The following is a 19,564-nucleotide window of genomic DNA, read 5'->3' on the forward strand; positions in this document are numbered from 1 at the left end:
TCACAATATGCTGTCATATATCACTAATAAAATCCAGCTATAATTCACAAAAACGTTCATGACTGAGGGACGCGAGGGGCTGATACGGTAGCATTGCGGATAGCACAATTGCTTCACAGCTCCAGGGTCCCAGGTTTGATTCCCGGCTTGGGTCACTGTCTGTGCGGAGTCTGCACGTCCTCCCCGTGTGTGCGTGGGTTTCCTCCGGGTGCTCCGGTTTCCTCCCACAGTCCAAAGATTGTGCAGGTTAGGTGGATTGGCCATAATAAATTGCCCTTAGTGTCCAAAATTGCCCTTAGTGTTGGGTGGGGTTACTGGGTTATGGGGATAGGGTGGCGGTGTTGACCTTGGGTAGGGTGCTCTTTCCAAGAGCCGGTGCAGACCCAATGGGCCGAATGGCCTCCTTCTGCACTGTAAATTCTATGATAACTCTATGATATCTTTACAATGCTACCTGAGCACGGGTTATCTGGATAAAGTTTCAGAAATGGAGATCTCTACCATGGTAACTGTTGGCTCCTGCCCGTTCAGATGGCACAGTGTGTGCCCTCCATTCTCGCCATTTCTCCTGTCCGTGTCATCCATCCCAGTGCAGCCCAGTCAGCACCGTGCTCCCCATTCCCATCGGGATGCCAGTCCGCGGAGCTACGCAGAGTCACAGGGGCTCGAGGCTGGGTCAGACTGGCCCCGGGACAGCTGTCCTCTCGTGCATGCGCTCCAGGATGCGATGGATGCTTGCGAAGCTCGGCCTGTCGGTCGGCATGCTGCTCCAGCAGAGCCGCATCAGGTTGTACAGCTCCGGTGGGCAGTTCTCGGGGCACGAGAGGATGTTCCCGTCTCGAACGTAGTAAATCACCTCCTCGTGGGCCATGCCATAGTAGGGCTGCATGCCGGAGGAGAAGATTTCCCAAAGGATCACACCATAAGCCCAGACATCGGACTCGGTGGTGTAGCGATTGAAGAATATCGACTCGGGCGGCATCCACCTGATGGGGATAGCATCGTTCTCGTTAGCCTTGTAGTAATCTGCAGAGTAGATGTTTCTGGAGAGCCCAAAGTCAGCAATCTTTACCACCAGGTTCTCTCCAACCAAACAGTTGCGCGTGGCCAGGTCCCGATGGACAAACTTGCGCTCGGACAGGTAGGTCATGCCTGCTGAGATCTGTTTGGCGATGTTGAGCTGGTCGGTGCAGCTGAGGGGCATCAGGTCGGTGCCTGAGCCCACACTCCGCTGAGGGAAGCTGAACTGGCTCAAGGTGCGGACATTAATGGCTGACCTCGTGCGTAAAAACTCGTTCAGGTCCCCGTAGGCCATGTACTCGAAGAGCAGGCACATTGGTTTTCCGATGGCGCACACCCCTGTAGAGAGAGCAAAGAAAACACCTCCTAAATATAATGGTGACATCAAGTAGTACCCTCTCCACAAACCTGAATTCATCTAAAACACTGTGTTGCCACCTAACTAGCACCCCAGGCCCCTTCTGTGTTCGCTGATCTACATTGTCTTCTGCTTGGCAATGCTTCAATTTCAAAATTATTTAATTTTCAAATCATTCCATGATCTCTTTCCTTTGGTTTCAACCACTTCCTGATTTTTGATCCCTCCGTCACTGACGGTCTGGCTTTCAGTTACCTAGGCCCAAAACTCGGGAATTTCCTCCTTAAACCTTTCCACCTCACAATCATCTGCCCTCATATGTCCATACGTGACCCAGTGTCTGATTTTGTTTAATGTGGAGCACGATGAATTCTCCCAATGTATCTCGAGGTATTGGGTTGCCTGATCGTAGAACCATAGAATCCCGACAGTGCAGAAGGAGGCCATTCAGTCCGTACCGGCCCTTCGAATGTGCACTCTACACACGTCCATCCAGTCCTATCTCCATAACCTAATCTGCACATCCCTGGACACTCAGGGGCAATTTAACATGGCCAATCCACCTAACCTGCACATCTTTAGACTGTGGGAGGAAACCGGGGCACCCGGAGGAAACCCACGCACACACGGGGAGGATGTGCAGACTCCGCACAGACAGTGACCCAAGCCGGAATCGAACCTGGGACCCTGGTGCTTTGCGGCAACAGTGCTAACCACTGTGCCGCCCTGCTGCCCCCTATTGGTCTTTGTAAATTTCCATGTAAGTATTTATAACCATGAAAACCATCGAGCAAATGAGCAGGACTCTGAAGACAAACTTGTGCACGGATATTTATCTTGAAAATGGTATTCCTCCTAGTTTCAGAAACAAGGTGGTTATTGTAAAAACATTATATTATTCTTTGTCGATGATGGTTGGCCAAAATTGAATGGCTACGAATTCAGTGCAGGAGGGTAGGGGTGGGGGGGAGGAGGGCGGGGTTTAGCCTTGCTCCTCTTGCCTTGCCCCCCCTCTTGCTCATGGGGTGTTGGGAGGGGTTCAGGTCGGTCGACGTGTGAAACCTGGCCCTGCCCTGTGGAACTGGGAGGCTTCTCAATAACCCCGTCTGGGACACGCGTGAGCTTTATTCTTTGAATTGGGTCCTCCGGGTTGGCCAGTTTTCTAAAAAAAAAGAGTTCTGAAGTTGCTGGCAGAATCCGACTGGAGTCGTCCTGCGTATTCTGTTCTGTTTGTCATTTATTTGGATCTTTTGCTGACTGGAAAAAAAAACACTGAAGCACCGCAGCCTATAAATAGAATCCGATGGTGCATCATTTTCATTATCAATCACATGCATTTGAACTTGTTCCATTGGACAATTATGCAGCTGGGTTTCATTAATGTACCCCAATGTATTTCAGTTATTTGTTTGCTTAATGCTTTCAATGAAAATGCGTTAGAAAGATGCCTGATCAGGCGTTTTACCACCAAGGCTTGTTTGGCCTGAAAAGCAATGTTTTGCAAAAAGCTTTTTGGTTATTTAGCGGGGGAGCCCAAAGCAAAAGCCCTCTATGTAGAAGATCGGCCAATAGTCAACCCAATAAGGGACTCCGCAAAAACAAATCTCTTCACCCAAAGAGTGGAGAGGCTGTAGGGACCCGCCTCGCGTCTGAATATTCTTGGCCCAAGAGTGAACAAAACGTTGTGGGCTCTAGTTCCCCTTCAGGGAGTAAAGCTGACACACCAGGGCAGTATTGAGGGAGAGCTGCGCTGTCAGAGATTCTGGGCGGAATTCCCCCGCGCCGTTCCCAGCGGGCCCAAAAAACGGTTTCGCGCCAGCGTGAATTTACGGCAGGATCTTCCGTTGGTGCCCGCCGCGGCAGGTAGGGAAACCCGCTGGAGGCTGTTGTGAAACTGAATAGCGTCCCGCCAATACGATGCAGGCAGAGGCCTGGCCACCCATGCCTGAGTCTCCATGGCGCCATGGGAAAACACGCCCCTGCCAAACACATCTGGAACAACTCCGGGGTCAAGGATGGAGACAGCCAGCAACCCTGGACCCAGGAATTCCGCAGCGGAGGGTGTGTGGGGGGGGGGGGGCGTCCGGGGGTCTGTCCGGGGACCATCCGCAGGTGGACCTTCCAGTTTGGGTGTCCTGGAGGGGGTCATTTTCCAGCTTCAGAATGTTCCGGGAGATCTAGTTTCTGGCCTCAAGAGTGTTCCCAGAGATCTATCTTCATTTTCAGGCGGTTCACCTTTTTTAAATAGTGGGTGAGTGACGTTGGGCACTTTTCCAATAGGACGGTGGACTACATGCCACCCTGAATTACCTCAGAAAACACCCAGCTGCATAGTTAGTGAGGTTGGGGCCAGATGATTTGGCGTGTTTTCCTACCCTCCTCCACAGAAACACTTCACCTTCCCAACCACTCAACGGGATGGGCGCACTCCACTGCAACCAGTGCCATCTTCTTGGCTGGGATGGTGTGTGTGGGGAGTGAAGTGTGTATGTGCGGCTGCAGCTTGTCAGCCTCCTGAGTATGAATCACGGACCCAGCGAATCCAGCACCGTTTCTCACTGGAATCGATTGTGTTCCACATTTGTGAGGGCCAGTACTGATCGGCACCTGGCTGCAGCCTCCCCGGGGAGGCCAGAGAATCGAAAGAGGCCGGTGGATCCTGGGCAGGTAGGTGGGAAGTGGGTTTACCACCTACATCCGCGGGTGTTACTTGGTCCCGTCCACTTGGGGCGGAGTTCCAATTCCGACACCTAGCGGGGCTCCGGTGAATCTCGCGAGGCGCCGAGCCTGTCGGGAGGCCTCGCTGCAGGCCTCTCCCGGGACTCTCCGGCCGGGTCGTGCTCTCGCTTGAGCGCAAGGTGCCCGGAGAATGGCGTCCTCTGCCTCAGGAACGGAGAATTATGCCTTCTAGCTTTGAGATGAAATTTTAAATTGAGACTCGATCGGCCCCCTTGAGGTGTGTGTAAACTATTCCATTGAACTTGAGTTCTCCCCCCTGAGCCTCAGCAATGTTTATCCCTCAATCCACATCATTAAAGCGGGCTGTCTGGTTATTAAATTGTTGGCCGTGGGACCTTGCTGTATGTCAATTGGCTGCCGGATTGCAACAATGACTATCCTTATAAAAGTACTTCAAAGATCTTATAGAGGTTTACACTGCCCGAGGGTGTGAAAGGTACGGTAAAAACACAAGCCTTTTGCACAGGAAGTGTTTGTGGCGAATGGCATAGATGCATCCACGGGGAAGTTGGGTATGTTTATGGAGGAGAAAGGATTAGCAGGATTTACTGATTGGTGAGACGAGGTGACTGATGTGTCGCGCACCAAGGCTGGCACACCCTCGCCGGGCTGATTGGCCTGTTTCGGTATGGTGTATGTGATGTCTTTCCGTGTGGGATTGAAGTTTTTTTTCTTTGAGAATGTGAATTCCGCGCACTTCTAATCAAGATATAGAATGGGCTGGGTGTGCTGTTACCATGGGCGCGATCTTCCGTCTGTTCGCGTTCGGAGGAATCCTCCAAACCGGCAGCGTTTCGTGGCGGCAATGGAGTGGATTGAATGGGAAATCCCATTGGCAGCGGCTGGACCAGAAGGTTCCGCCGAGGGCCAACAGCAGGCCCCTTCCCGCTGCCGGGAAACACGCTGGGGAGTGGCCAGAGAATCTCACCCCATATTTTACTGTGCTGCTCGGTTGTGTATTCTTTCAACATCTTTAATGGTCAGTTTTGTTGTGCTTTGCACTTTGGGATCTCCAGAGGTCCTACTTGTAGGTTCAGAGTCCAGCAAGAAGGGATTGCAGGTGTGAAAGATCAAAGGGGAGACCCTCCCACCTCACCCCCCCCCCCACTCCACCCCCCACCCCCACTCCATTCCCCCTACCCCCCACCACTCCACCCCCCCACCCCCCCACTCCACTCCCCCTACACCCCACCACTCCCCCCCACCCCCCACTCCACACCCCTACCCCCACCACTCCCCCCACCCCACCACCGCCCCACCCCACCCCCTACCCCACCCCCCACTTCACCCCCCCTACCTCCCACCACTCCACCCCCACCCCCCCTCACTCCATCCCCCACCCCCCCACTCCACTCCCCCTACCCCCACCACTCCACCCCCACCCCACCCCTCCACCCCCTCACTCCAGCCCCCACCCCCCCACTCTAACCCTCACCCCCTACCCCCATCACTCCCCCCCACCCAACCCCCCCACTCCACCCCCCTACCCCCATCACTCCCCCCACCCCCCACACTCCCCCCCACCACACCACCCCCACCCCCCCACTCCACCCCCTATCCCCACCACCCCCCCCACTACACCTCCCACTCCACCTTCTCCTACCCCAGTCCCCAGCCTGCTGTTACCCTGAGTATTGACTATTCCAATGCCCTCCTGGCCAGTTTCGCAGCTGCACCCCAATGTCAATTGAGCTCATTCCTCCTGTGCTCGCTGACCACAAGGCCGCCTGGTCTGGTACAACCTCAATTTTAAATTTCTCGTCCTTGCCTACAAACCCCTTCCTGGCCTCCGTAATCCCCTCCAGCCCGACAAGCTTCCCAAACACCTCTGCGCTCCCCTTGTCTATTCCCGATTTATTGTTCCAGGTGATGATTGAGGGGCAAATGTTGACCCAGAACATCAGGGACAATTCCTCTCTTTGCAAGTAGTGGACGTGCCTAATTTAAGGTGAGATTGTGGAGGAAAACCCAGGCAAGTGGACAAGTGCTTTTTATTCTTTCATGGGATCTGGGGGTGGGTGTCGTTGGCAAAGTCATCCATTCCTTGACCATCTCTAATTGCCCTCTGTAAACCCCTCAGTTCAAGAATCAACCCCGGGAGTCACATTGGAGGCCAGATTTTCTTCTAGTGGGTTTATGCATCAATCGATGATAGTTTCAATTCCAGATTTAGTAATCAGTCAAATTTATTAATTGTTGTGGGTTTTGAATCACGTCTCCAGAAGCCTGGGCCTCTGGATTATGAGTCCACTGACATTCCCACTACTTGACCGTCTCCTTGTTCTGGTTGTCAATGACCTCCAGGTGCATTGAACAACTGGAAAGTTCAATTTCCGCATTGTGCTCTTACAAATGAGAAATGCAGAACTTGCATTCATACAGCACCCCACTCAACCACAGCACATCCCAAAGTGCTTTGTGTCAATGATGTACGGCAGCTACTCTGCACCGAGCCAGCTCTCCCAAAGAGCAATGAGATTATCGGTAGTAGCTGTTGGTTGAGGGATCTATATTGGTCCACGAAGACCCTCCCTTTCTGTCCTTCTTTGAAACAATGTTGCAGGATCTTTCACATCCTCCTGAGAGAGCAGGCACGGCCTCCGTTTATCATCCCCCCTGAAAGCAGGCACCTCCGACAGTGCTGCACTCCCTCAATCCCCAACCAGGGGCAAACACCTGGATTATGGGCTCAAGTGTCTGGGGTGGGCCTCGAACCCACAACCTTCTGACTTGGAGACGAGAGCGCCACCCAGCGCGTCGCAGCGACATTGCGCAATCAGTCGGATACAACAGTGCACCTCAGCAAGCGATTCAGCAACTCGCAGCTCGTAAACCGAAGGGAGGGAGACTCTCAGTGTCAAATCCGGAGGAAATAAGACCATAAGACATAGGAGTGGACGTAAGGCCATTCGGCCCATCGAGTCCACTCCACCATTCAATCATGGCTGATTTCAACTCCATTTACCCGCTCTCTCTCCATAGCCCTTAATTCCTCGAGAAATCAAGAATTTATCAACTTCTGTCTTAAAGACACCCAACGTCCCGGCCTCCACCGCCCTCTGTGGCAATGAATTCCACAGACCCACCACTCTCTGGCTGAAGAAATTTCTCCTCATCTCTGTTCTAAAGTCACTCCCTTTTATTCTAAGGCTGTGCCCCCGGGTCCTAGTCTCCCCTGCTAATGGAAACAACTTCCCTACGTCCACCCTATCTAAGCCATTTATTATCTTGTAAGTTTCTATTAGATCTCTCCTCAACCTCCTAAACTCCAATGAATATAATCCCAGGATCCTCAGACGTTCATCGTACGTTAGGCCTACCATTCCTGGGATCATCCGTGTGAATCTCCGCTGGACCCGCTCCAGTGCCAGTAAGTCCTTCCTGAGGTGTGGGGCCCAAAATTGCTCACAGTATTCTAAATGGGGCCTAACTAATGCTTTATAAAGCTTCAGAAGTACATCCCTGCTTTTATATTCCAAGCCTCTTGAGATAAATGATCTTTGTTGGACTGTAAACGGGGCCTCGGAGTCTGGGCCCAGCATGAGCTAATGGAAAAATAAAGGCAAAACAACTTGGCATTGCTGGCATTCGCTGGCTGGTCGATAAGACAATCAGTCATTTTTAAAAAATGGAAGGTAGTGTTCTTTTTAAAGGCCCACACTGTTTCCTGGATGTAACATAATATGATTGTGTTTAGCTGAGTGTGTAGCCGAGGGATTATCGATGCTGATTGCCAGGCAAATCACCATGGGCCTTTTTTAACATTACCTGGCAGCAGGTCATTGTCACCAGGCGAACAGGACAAAACCTTCGAAACAAATAGTTTATTTTCAGATTATGACTAGCACACTGCTCTAATGACACAAACTAAACCATTTGATACCATCTGAGGCATGTTTTCCTTTTTTGCCCAATTACCTCCCTGCCTTTCCTGACCTCAGCCAACCCCTCTCGATTTGTCCACAAGCCTCCAGCAAATAAAGGATTCATTGCTGCAATAAATCCTGGGAAAATATCTTAGCAACATAGACAAATAAATTTTTTTGGACATAAGTACACCCGTTTATTGGTTACAGAAATATCAGTGTTGGGAAGAAGGCTGTTTGAAAGACAGTCAAGAATCATCCAATCGGTTGGAGAGGATGATTTTTTTCGTGCCTCAGTGATTACCGGGCTCCTCACTGCTCAGAGATTGGAACAACCGACAGCAGACACCGCGAAAGCCCTGGAGAGGTACCACCAGTGGGGACTTCACACGTGTCTCCAAATGTGAGGGAAAGAAAGATGGTCGGACGTAGCTACTTCTCCCAGGCCGACTTGCCCAGCATCGAGGCACTAATCTCTCGATTCGATGGGCAGGACTTGTCTGTCTGACACCAGAACAACTGCTCTACTGGGAGCCTGGCCAAGGCTGGAGCGGAAATGTTTTAGAGGTGTTTTGAAAGCAACCACGAAGAGGTCAAACATACTGTTGACTCAAGGGAGACCCGAGCGTGTGACTGACCAAAATGGAGTTGGCATTTTCAGGAAGGCACTGAGCACATTGAGAGACGTCATTGGGAACGTGGAGAGGCACAGCCTAGGCGTCGGAGTGAGTGCACAAAGCTCCAAACAACCCATCACCCAAACCATTACCCACCTACCCAACAGATCACCCTACCCATCACCCAACCCATAACCCAACCCATCACCCAACCCATCACCCAACAGATCACCCTACCCATCACCCAACCCATTACCCCAATAGTAGCAGAAATGTGGAGGAACAGATTGGGAAACAGATTTTGGAAAGGTGCAGAAGTCACAGGGTAGTAGTCATGGGTGACTTTAACTTCCCAAATATTGAGTGGAAACTCTTTAGATCAAATAGTTTGGATGGGGTGGTGTTTGTGCAGTGTGTCCAGGAAGCTTTTCTAACACAGTACGTAGATAGTCCGACCAGAGGAGGGGCAATATTGTATTTAGTACTTGGTAATGAACCAGGGCAAGTGATAGATTTTTTAGTGGGGGAGCATTTTGGAGATGGTGACCACAATTCTGTGACTTTCACTTTAGTAATGGAGAGGGATAGGTGTGTGCAACATGGCAAGGTTTACAATTGGGGGAAGGGTAAATACGATGTTGTCAGACAAGAATTGAAGTGCATAAGTTGGGAACATAGGCTGTCAGGGAAGGACACAAGTGAAATGTGGAACTTGTTCAAGGAACAGGTACTACGTGTCCTTGATATGTATGTCCCTGTCAGGCAGGGAAGAGATGGTCGAGTGAGGGAACCATGGTTGACAAGAGAGGTTGAATGTCTTGTTAAGAGGAAAAAGGAGACTTATGTAAGGCTGAGGAAACAAGGTTCAGACAGGGCATTGGAGGGATACAAGATAGCCAGGAGGGAACTGAAGAAAGGGATTAGGAGAGCTAAGAGAGGGCATGAACAATCTTTGGCGGGTAGGATCAAGGAAAACCCCAAGGCCTTTTAGACATATGTGAGAAATATGAGAATGACTAGAGCGAGGGTAGGTCCGATCAAGGACAGTAGCGGGAGATTGTGTATTGAGTCTGAAGAGATAGGAGAGGTCTTGAACAAGTACTTTTCTTCTGTGTTTACAAATGAGAGGGGCGATATTGTTGGAGAGGACAGTGTGAAACAGACTGGTAAGCTCGACGAAATACTTGTTAGGAAGGAAGATGTGTTGGGCATTTTGAAAAACGTGAGGATAGACAAGTCCCCCGGGCCTGACGGGATTCTATGGGAAGCAAGAGATGAAATTGCAGAGCTGTTGGCAATGATCTTTTCGTCCTCACTGTCAACAGGGGTGGTACCAGGGGATTGGAGAGTGGCGAATGTCATGCCCCTGTTCAAAAAAGGGACTAGGGATAACCTTGGGAATTACAGGCCAGTTAGTCTTACTTCGGTGGTAGGCAAAGTAATGGAAAGGGTACTGAAGGATAGGATTTCTGAGCATCTGGAAAGACACTGCTTGATTAGGGATAGTCAGCACGGATTTGTGAGGGGTAGGTCTTGCCTTACAAACTTGTGAGGAGGTGACCAAGCATGTGGATGAAGGTAAAGCAGTGGATGTAGTGTACATGGATTTTAGTAAGGCATTTGATAAGGTTCCCCATGGTAGGCTTCTGCAGAAAGTAAGGAGGCATGGGATAGTGGGAAATTTGGCCAGTTGGATAACGAACTGGCTAACCGATAGAAGTCAGAGAGTGGTGGTGGATGGCAAATATTCAGCCTGGATCCCAGTTACCAGTGGCGTACCGCAGGGATCAGTTCTGGGTCCTCTGCTGTTTGTGATTTTCATTAATGACTTGGATGAGGGAGTTGAAGGGTGGGTCAATAAATTTGCAGACGATATGAAGATTGGTGGAGTTGTGGATAGTAAGGAGGGCTGTTGTCGGCTGCAAAGAGACATAGATAGGATGCAGAGCTGGGCTGAGAAGTGGCAGATGGAGTTTAACCCTGAAAAGTGTGAGGTTGTCCATTTTGGAAGGACAAATATGAATGCGGAATACAGGGTTAACGGTAGAGTTCTTGGCAATGTGGAGGAGCAGAGAAATCTTGGGGTCTATGTTCATACATCTTTGAAAGTTGCCACTCAAGTGGATAGAGCTGTGAAGAAGGCCTATGGTGTGCTCACGTTCATTAACAGAGGGATTGAATTTAAGAGCCGTGAGGTGATGATGCAGCTGTACAAAACTTTGGTAAGGCCACATTTGGAGTACTGTGTACAGTTCTGGTCGCCTCATTTTAGGAAGGATGTGGAAGCTTTGGAAAAGGTGCAAAGAAGATTTACCAGGATGTTGCCTGGAATGGAGAGTAGGTCTTACGAGGAAAGGTTGAGGGTGCTAGGCCTTTTCTCATTAGAACGGAGAAGGATGAGGGGCGACTTGATAGAGGTTTATAAGATGATCAGGGGAATAGATAGACAGTCAGAGATATTTTCCCCGGGTGGAACAAACCATTACAAGGGGACATAAATTTAAGGTGAAAGGTGGAAGATATAGGAGGGATATCAGAGGTAGGTTCTTCACCCAGAGAGTAGTGGGGGCATGGAATGCACTGCCTGTGGAAGTAGTTGAGTCAGAAACATTAGGGACCTTCAAGCAGCTATTGGATAGGTACATGGATTACGGTAAAATGATATAGTGTAGATTTATTTGTTCTTAAGGGCAGCACGGTAACATTGTGGATAGCACAATTGCTTCACAGCTCCAGGGTCCCAGGTTCGATTCCGGCTTGGGTCACTGTCTGCACATCCTCCCCGTGTCTGCGTGGGTTTCCTCCGGGTGCTCCGGTTTCCTCCCACAGTCCAAAGATGTGCAGGTTAGGTGGATTGGCCATGATAAATTGCCCTTAGTATCCAAAATTGCCCTTGGTGTTGGGTGGAGGTGTTCAGTTTGGGTAGGGTGCTCTTTCCAAGGGCCGGTGCAGACTCAAAGGGCCGAATGGCCTCCTTCTGCACTGTAAATTCAATGATAATCTATGATTAATCTCGGACAAAGGTTCGGCACAACATCGTGGGCTGAAGGGCCTGTTCTGTGCTGTATTTTCTATGTTCTATGTTCTATTACCCAACCCATCACCCAACCCATCACCCAACCCATCACCCAACCCATCACCCAACCCATCACCCAACCCAGCACCCAACCCATCACCCAACCCAGCACCCAACCCATCACCCAACCCATTACCCAACCCATTACCCACCCCATCACTCAGCCGACCATCCAACCCATCACCCAACCCATCACCCAACCCATCACCCAACCCATCACCCAACCCATCACCCAACCCATCACCCAGCCCATCACCCAACCCATCACCCTACTCATCACCCTACCCATCACCCTACCCATCACCCAACCCATCGCCCAACCCATCGCCCAACCCATCGCCCAACCCATCGCCCAACCCATCGCCCAACCCACCGCCCAACCCACCGCCCAACCCATCGCCCAACCCATCGCCCAACCCGTCTCCCAGCCCACAGAGTCTCACTCCATGGGGATGATCTGCTCCTCTACATCTCGGACTTGCAAAGCGGCATGAAAGAAATCACGAAACTTCTGGAAGGGTTTGTTGCCTTCCCAGGTTACAGACTCAACCTGGGCAAAAGTTGAGGTTTTCCCGGTAAACCGAACAGGGGAGGGGCAAAGTTGGAGGGACTCCCATTCAAAATAGCCCGAAGCAAATTCCACTACCTGGGCATCCAAATAGCCCATGCCAGGACATAGATCCATAAATGGAACCTGACCAGTCTGGCGGAGGAAGTTGAAAAGGACCTGCAGAGATGGGACATGCTCCCGTTTTCCCTGGCGGGGAGAGTGCAGATGGTCAAGGTGAACATACTGCCCAGGTTCCTCTTCATGTTTAGATCCATCTCGATCTTCACCCCAGGGCCTTTTTCCCAAAAAATAGACAAAATGCTCATTGTGTTTGTGTGCTGGTGTTGGGGGGGGTTTAACCCAGTTGTCACCATTGCCCCCATCAGGTTTCCACCAGTCATGCCAGATGCCACCTTTAAGAGGTGGAGGAAAGATGGGGGGATGGTCAGCGACTTTTACACGGGGAGAGACTTGCGACCTTAGAAGAGTTGATGGAGAGATTGGAACTACTGAACGGACAGAAACTCTGACATTTACAAGTCAAAAACTTTCTGCCCAAGGAGACGATGAGGTACCTTAGAGTCCCGAGAAACATGTTGGAGGGGCTACTGGATGCACGGTACAGAAAAAAGGAACCGTGGGGACATATATGGGCGAGTTTTTGAAAGGACGTGCTCACCACTGTGCGGAACAAGGGAGAAATGGGAGGGAGAATTAGGGACTGAAGTAGGGTGGGGACTCTGGAGCGAAGCACTGAGCAGGGCCAACTCCACCTCCTCCTGCGCAAGGATCAGCCTCATGCAGCTTAAAGTGGTGCACAGAGCGCACCTGACCAGAACCCGAACGAGCAGCTTCTTCCCGGAGGTGGAGGACAAATGTGAACGGTGGCAGGGAGGCCGGGCCAATCACACCCACATGTTTTGGGCCTGCCCCAGACTTGTCGGGTTCTGGACAACCTTCTCCGAGGTGATGTCGAAGGTTGTGGGGTGAGGGTGAAGCTGTGCCCGCGAGTGGCAGTCTTCGGGGTATTGGTGCAGCCAGAGTTACACATGGGGAAGAGGGCCGCATGTGGCCCTTGCCTTTGCTTCCCTAGTCGCCTGCCGGAGAACCCTGCTCGGCTGGCGATCAGCAGCACCACCCACAGCTGCAGACTGGCTGGCAGACCTGTCGGAATTTCTCCATCTGGAGAAGATCAAGGACACCATCTGAGGGCAGCACGGTAGCACAGTGGTTAGCACAGTTGCTTCACGGCTCCGGGGCCCCAGGTTCGATTCCCGGCTTCACTGCCTGTGCGGAGTCTGCACGTTCTCCCCGTGTGTGCGTGGGCTTCCTCCAGGTGCTCCGGTTTCCTCCCACAGTCCAAAGATGTGCGGGATAGGTGGATTGGCCATGCTAAATTGCCCTTAGTGTCCAAAAAAAAAGGTTAAGTGGGGGTTACTGGGTTACGGTGATAGGGTAGATACGTGGGCTTGAGTAGGGTGCTCTTTGTAAGTGCCGGTGCAGACTTGATGGGCCGAATGGCCTCCTTCTGCACTGTAAATTCTATGACTATGAGGGCCGGACGAGCGCTTCCACAAAGCCTGGGGTCTATTCATCAGCCTGTTCCAAGGCCTGTTTGAGGCCAACAACGGAGAGAACGGGTGTTGGGGGCGGGGGGCCGCATGGGAACCACTAAAGCCATGGAACGCAGACAGGAGCGGGGGGGGGGGTGCAACAAGGGGAAGAGACCCAAAGAAACGCCAAGAGGGAACCCGGTGAGAGAGCAACATGGGGACCAGAGGGCAAAACAAATCATCTGCAGTGAAGGGAAGGGCCTGGGATAGGACCCGGAGACTGGAGAAAAGGGGAGGGCGGGAGCGGGGGAGGAACAAAAGAGGGGGTGGAGAGGGGTTGCCGAAAAGGAACAACATGTAAATTCTAAATAATAACTGTTTCACCCATCTCTTGTACAGCGTAAAAATGTAAACTTCAATAAAAATATTTATGAAAAATAAAAAGTAATGAAACACCATCCTGGCCGTGACGTCGCCGTGGAAATCTATATTGTCCAGTCAGGAACCTGCTGATCCCGGGGACCTGCCTGCCTGCTCCCTCGGGAGGAAGTGAAAATTCCCATGGAACGATCCAAAGATGACCAACGGAGTTGCCGCTGTTGTTTGGCCAATATAAAACCCCCAACCAATGTCACTTAAAAAAAAACAGGTTTTCTGGTCATTATCAACTTGTTGTTTGTGGGATCTTGCCGTGTGTAAATTGATTACCGTCAGTCCTTCATTACAACAGTGACAACAATTTAAAAGTTGCAATGCACTTGGGGGCGGTCTTAGATCATGCCAGGTGCTGCAGAATTCCAGTCCTTTCGATCAGACAGGACCACTTTGTTCAGTTAAAATTGGCAAAAGGCTGCATTTGGAAAGATTTGCTCACACGTTAGGTCAGGCCACCAAAGTAGCAGCAGTGGGATCTTTTCACCTACCTTAGAGGATGGTAGCGGAAGCAATAAAATACTTGGACTTGGGGGAGAGACATGGGGTATAAAGGGTTGATGTGAAATATCTGAATGTGTAGTCTACATCATCATCAGATCACATGACAAAAGAGCACGGAGAGAGAGTTCTATGTAGAGTCTCGTGCTAAGTCTATATTGTACATAGGCCGGGATTTGCTGGTCTTTCCCACGGGCGGGATCTCCCTGTCCCGCTGAAGGTGACTCCCCACGGAGGGTACCCCATTGGTATGGCCGGCAAGCAACGCAAAATGTCCAGATCCTTGGCCACTACATTTAAGACCCACGTCCATAATACCAGCAGACTTGGGTCTGCTGCACATGAAACTTTCCGAATAGCACATCATGGACTGGAGCTGTGTGAGAAGTACAGCATCTCAGGCAACACAACAGCATGTGAAATGTTTCCTTACTCGGGCCCTGGGGTGGATTATTAGTCACACGCATAGTGCTCATCACTCGCGAATGCTTGGCCTGCACTCCTGTTGCATTTTGCTGATGTGTTTTTCCTCTGTGTATTCGCAAAGGAACAACTTCTTTTGACAAGGCCTCAGTTCAGACCCTGGCTTTGGCCCCACTGTATATATTCCACACATGAATGGAACAGCTGTTCCTCCACATGAAATCAACAATTTCCCTGACAGATACCTTGAATAGCTTTAGAAATTGATAAGGCGCAGTTTGAGGTTGCTCTAGGCCGGTTGCCAAGGCGCTAAGTCGCAGGCCTTAATTAGCAGAGCAGAATAACGCTTCTAGCAACACTGCCTGTCGCTGAAACCATCATCCGGGCCATTGTTCGTCTAGACTCAGCTATTCTAATGCTCGCCTGGCCAGCCTCCCACATTCTACCTTCTATCAACTTGACATCAACCAAACCTCTGCTGCCAATGTCCTAACTGGCACCAGTTCCGATCAGTCATCATCCCTGACTTAACTGACCCACATTCGCCACAGGTTGAGCAAGGCCTCAATTTTAAAACTCTCATCTCGCACGGTGGCCTCACCCTTGTAATCTCCTCCAACCCGCAAACCTCCCAGATCTCTGTGCTGCTCCAATTCCGATCTCTGGCACCTCGCCGAGTTTAATTGCTCCCCCAGTGGCGGCCATGCCTTCAGTTGCCTGAGGCTCCCAAGCTGTGGAATATCCTCTCTAAACCTCCCCACCGCTCTGCCCCCCCCCTTTAAGACGTTCCTTAAAACCTACCACTTTGCTGGTTTAGCACAGTGGGCTAAACAGCTGGCTTGCAGTGCAGAACAAGGCCAGCAGCGCGGGTTCAATTCCCGTAACGGCCTCCCCGAACAGGTGTGGGAATGTGGCGACGAGGGGCTTTTCACAGTAACTTCATTGAAGCCTACTTATGACAATAAGCGATTATTATTATTATTATTATTATTATTATTTGCTCCAGCTAATTGCTCATCGATATTATATCCCTTAATGTGGCTCAGTGACACATTTCATTAAAGTTGCGATACAAATGCAAGTTGTTCGTAGAATCATAGAATCCCTACAGTGCAGAAGGATGCCATTCGGCCCAGCGTGTCTGCACCGACCTTCCGGAAGAGCACCCTATCTAGGCCCACGCACCACCCTATCCCCTGAACCCAGTAACCCCACCTAACCTTTTGTAGTACATGAAGGGGCAATTTATCACGGCCAATCCACCTAACCTGTACATCTTTGGACTGCGGGAGGAAACCGGAGCAGCCGGAGAAAACCCATGCACACACGGGGAGAATGTGCAAACTCCACACAGACAGTGACCCGAGGTCGGAATCGAACCCGGGTCCCTGGCGCTGTGAGGCAGCCGTGCTAACTACTGTGCCACCGTGCCGCCCCGTGGTTGTTGTAGTAATTGGTATTTTCACTTCAGAGAGCAGGAGTTACCTAATAGCTTGACAATGTTTGGGTGGTCAAACTCCGCCATCAGGGTCGCTTCTCTCTGGAAATCTGCTTGCATATCAGGCGAAGCTTCTTCCTTCAACATCTTCACTGCCACCATGGTGGATGTCTCCTGGTCCAACAGCTGAGGGGCCCTGAAGGAAACAATACATAGCATCGTGACATGGGACTCCAACCACTCGCTGACAAAGATTGTGGTCAAATCTCAACATTATTACTCATATATGTCCTACACTCTCTGTTTATGAAATTAGTTAATGGACTGTACACAGTTCCAGCCTCCATTATCACAGGAGGGTACTGGAGAAAACGCAAAGTAAAGAATCACCAAGAACTGCCTGAGAGTGTCGTGGAGACAGATTCAGCTGTGGCTTTCAATCGAGAAGGAAAAAAGCTCTGCAGGGCTATTGGGAAAAGGTGGGCAGAGGGCGGGACTAGCTGAGTTGCTCTCTCATAGAGCGGGCATGGACAAAACAGGCCGAATGTCCTCTGTTCAGTAACCATGTTATCATTCTGTAACTGAGCAGACCCACCTATCAGGAAAGACCAAACAGATTGGGGCTAAGAAAAGGCTGAGAGAGGGCCTGATAAAGGCCTTTAGAATAGAAAGGGTTCAAAAGTCCAGGCATAGAGAAGATGTTTCTTTTTAAAAAATGCATTTATGGGATGTGGGCATCGTTGGCTGGGTCAGCATTTATTGCCCATCTCTCATTGCCGTCGTGAAGGTGGTGGTGAGCTGCCTTCTTGAACCACTGCAGGCCCTGCGGTGTAGGTACACCCACCGTGCTGTTAGGGAGGGAATTCCAGGATTTTGACCCAATGCCTGTGAAGGAACGGCCGATATGTTTCCAAGTCAGGATTCTGAGTGCCTTGTAGAGGCACACCCAGGGTTTTTCCCATGTGTTTGCCACCCTTGTCCTTCCAAATGGTAGGGGTTGTGGGCTTAGAAGGTGCGGCCTAAGGAACCTTGGTGAGGTTACTTACAGGAAGAGCAAGAATAGGGGCCTTAAAAATAATATTTTTATGGATTTTATTGGCTAATCTGTAATGACCAGAATAGGACACATGGGGTGGGAGTGATTGTTTTCCCTGTGCTCCTTGAGGAGGACAAACTCCCTCGCTAGGGGCGGGGTAGCTTACCCGTACTTGTAGAAAAGGTCAGCCAGTCTGGAACCAACCGACAGGAGAGAGAGTACCCAGCGAGGTTCTACCGGTACTCATGTAAATAATTGTTGTAAAATGTAGTTTACTTTTACTTATTTTGGACTCCCCGAACCTTATTAAAATTTCCAAGAGAGAATTATTCAGAGAATGGTGCGAAAGTGGAACTGGCCACCATGGTGTGTCTGCCAGGCAGCATCACCTCATCCAGAGCCCTGGAGCCTCTAAGGATCCATTGTTGAGTCTGTTGTGTTATGTACTCTGGGATAACACAGGCTGCAACTCGATGCAGCTTTGACCGAAAGATACTCCAGACTTTGAAGTAAGTTCAATGTGATTTATTGAACCATTAGCACAGTTCTCTATGAGTTCGACTCTCCTGCTAATCTTGCTATCGTAACTCAGTCTAACTAACCAGTCTGCTCTAAGCCACGTGGTGGGTGTGATGCTTCTGATCTGCCCCTGTCCTACTCTCTAAGTGTCACCTGTGGAAAGAGACAGAGCATGTGTGCCCTATCCTTACATATGGGTTGTGTAATGCCCCCTTGTGGTAGTGTCACCTCTGGGTGTCTTGACTGCCCATTGGTCGTGTCCTATTCTATGTGTTCATGAGCTGTATGTCTGCATGTCATGACGTCTCTGGTGCTCCCTCTAGTGTTTACTTAGTCGTGGTGTATTTACATTAACCCCTTGTGTATTTACAGTGATGTATGTCACCACAGTGGGTAGCAGAGATGTATTTAAGGGGAAACTAGATAAACACTTGAGGGAGAAAGGAATAGGATGACATATTCATAGAGTGAGCTACTGAGGAGGCTCGCGTGAAACATCAACACCAACATGGATTTGTTAGGTCAACAGGCCGGTTCCCCTGCTGTAAGACCGATGTGATTCTACAAACTTTTTTGATTCATTTGCTTCAACCTTTTGGCATCAATTAGATTCTAATTCCGCGGGAATCAGTTTGGGAAACTCTGAATTAGTACATGATACCTCTACGGGGCGGGGGGAGGGGAGAGCTGGTCAATGCTTATGACGAATCTTCTCATCGGAAAACAATCTCCTTCCTTTGGGACACACAAAATGTAATTAATTTTTTTTAAAAAATCTTTATTAGTGTAACAAGTAGGCTTACATTAACACTGCAATGAAGTTACTGTGAAAAGCCCCAAGTCGCCACATACCAGCGCCTGTTCGGGTACACATAGGGAGAATTCAGAACGTCCAATTCACCTAACAGTACGTCTTTCGGGGATTTGTGGGAGGAAACCGGAGCACCCGGAGGAAACCCACGCAGACACGGGGAGAATGTGCAGACTCCAAACCTGGGTCCCTGGCACTGTGAAGCAACAGTGCTAACCATTGTGCTAATATTTCCTGACCACCTGAGGACAGAATTCATTGTTGGCCCCTGGAGCTCGATAATTGTGTGGATAGGCGGACTGATAGGCGACAGTTAACCACTCTGCGATTACATGTAAACCAGATACCGTTCAAAACAGGCCGCAGACTAGGCTACAGCCTCATAGGCACTTATCCAATTGATTGGTTCTTTGAAAGGTTTTACTTGTTTATTTAAAATAAAAAATGTTTGTGTTTACTTAGTACCCGTCACAGCTTTGGAATGTTGGCAAACACTTTACAACCAATGTATGTTTGGGTTGGTGTCGCTATTGCAACGTGGGATACGCAGCAGCCAATTTGCGTGCAGCAAGCTCCCATGGCAGCCGACGAATAAATATTGGCCAGGTCGCTGGAGAGGCCTGCC

The 19,564-nt window shown here is 50.3% G+C and overlaps 1 protein-coding gene across 3 annotated transcripts in view; it reads right to left on the bottom strand.

The window, feature by feature from the left end:
• Positions 1 to 354: 354 nt before the first annotated feature.
• LOC140429847 (muscle, skeletal receptor tyrosine protein kinase-like) overlaps positions 355 to 19,564 on the bottom strand; it is a 267,141-nt gene continuing 247,931 nt past the window's right edge. Inside the window, exons 17-18 of one of the 3 annotated variants that reach the window (XM_072517334.1) lie at positions 16,621 to 16,769; positions 355 to 1,359 (exon numbers count right to left, since the gene is read on the bottom strand). In XM_072517334.1, the coding sequence (XP_072373435.1) occupies positions 677 to 1,359; positions 16,621 to 16,769 (832 nt within the window). In that variant the 3' untranslated portion in view covers positions 355 to 676. The remainder of the gene's footprint in view (positions 1,360 to 16,620; positions 16,770 to 19,564) is intronic. The other 2 variants (XM_072517333.1, XM_072517331.1) reach the window with 2 other exon arrangements.

This window comes from Scyliorhinus torazame, chromosome 9 (genome assembly GCF_047496885.1).
Source record: "Scyliorhinus torazame isolate Kashiwa2021f chromosome 9, sScyTor2.1, whole genome shotgun sequence".
Taxonomy (NCBI): Eukaryota; Metazoa; Chordata; class Chondrichthyes; order Carcharhiniformes; family Scyliorhinidae; genus Scyliorhinus; species Scyliorhinus torazame.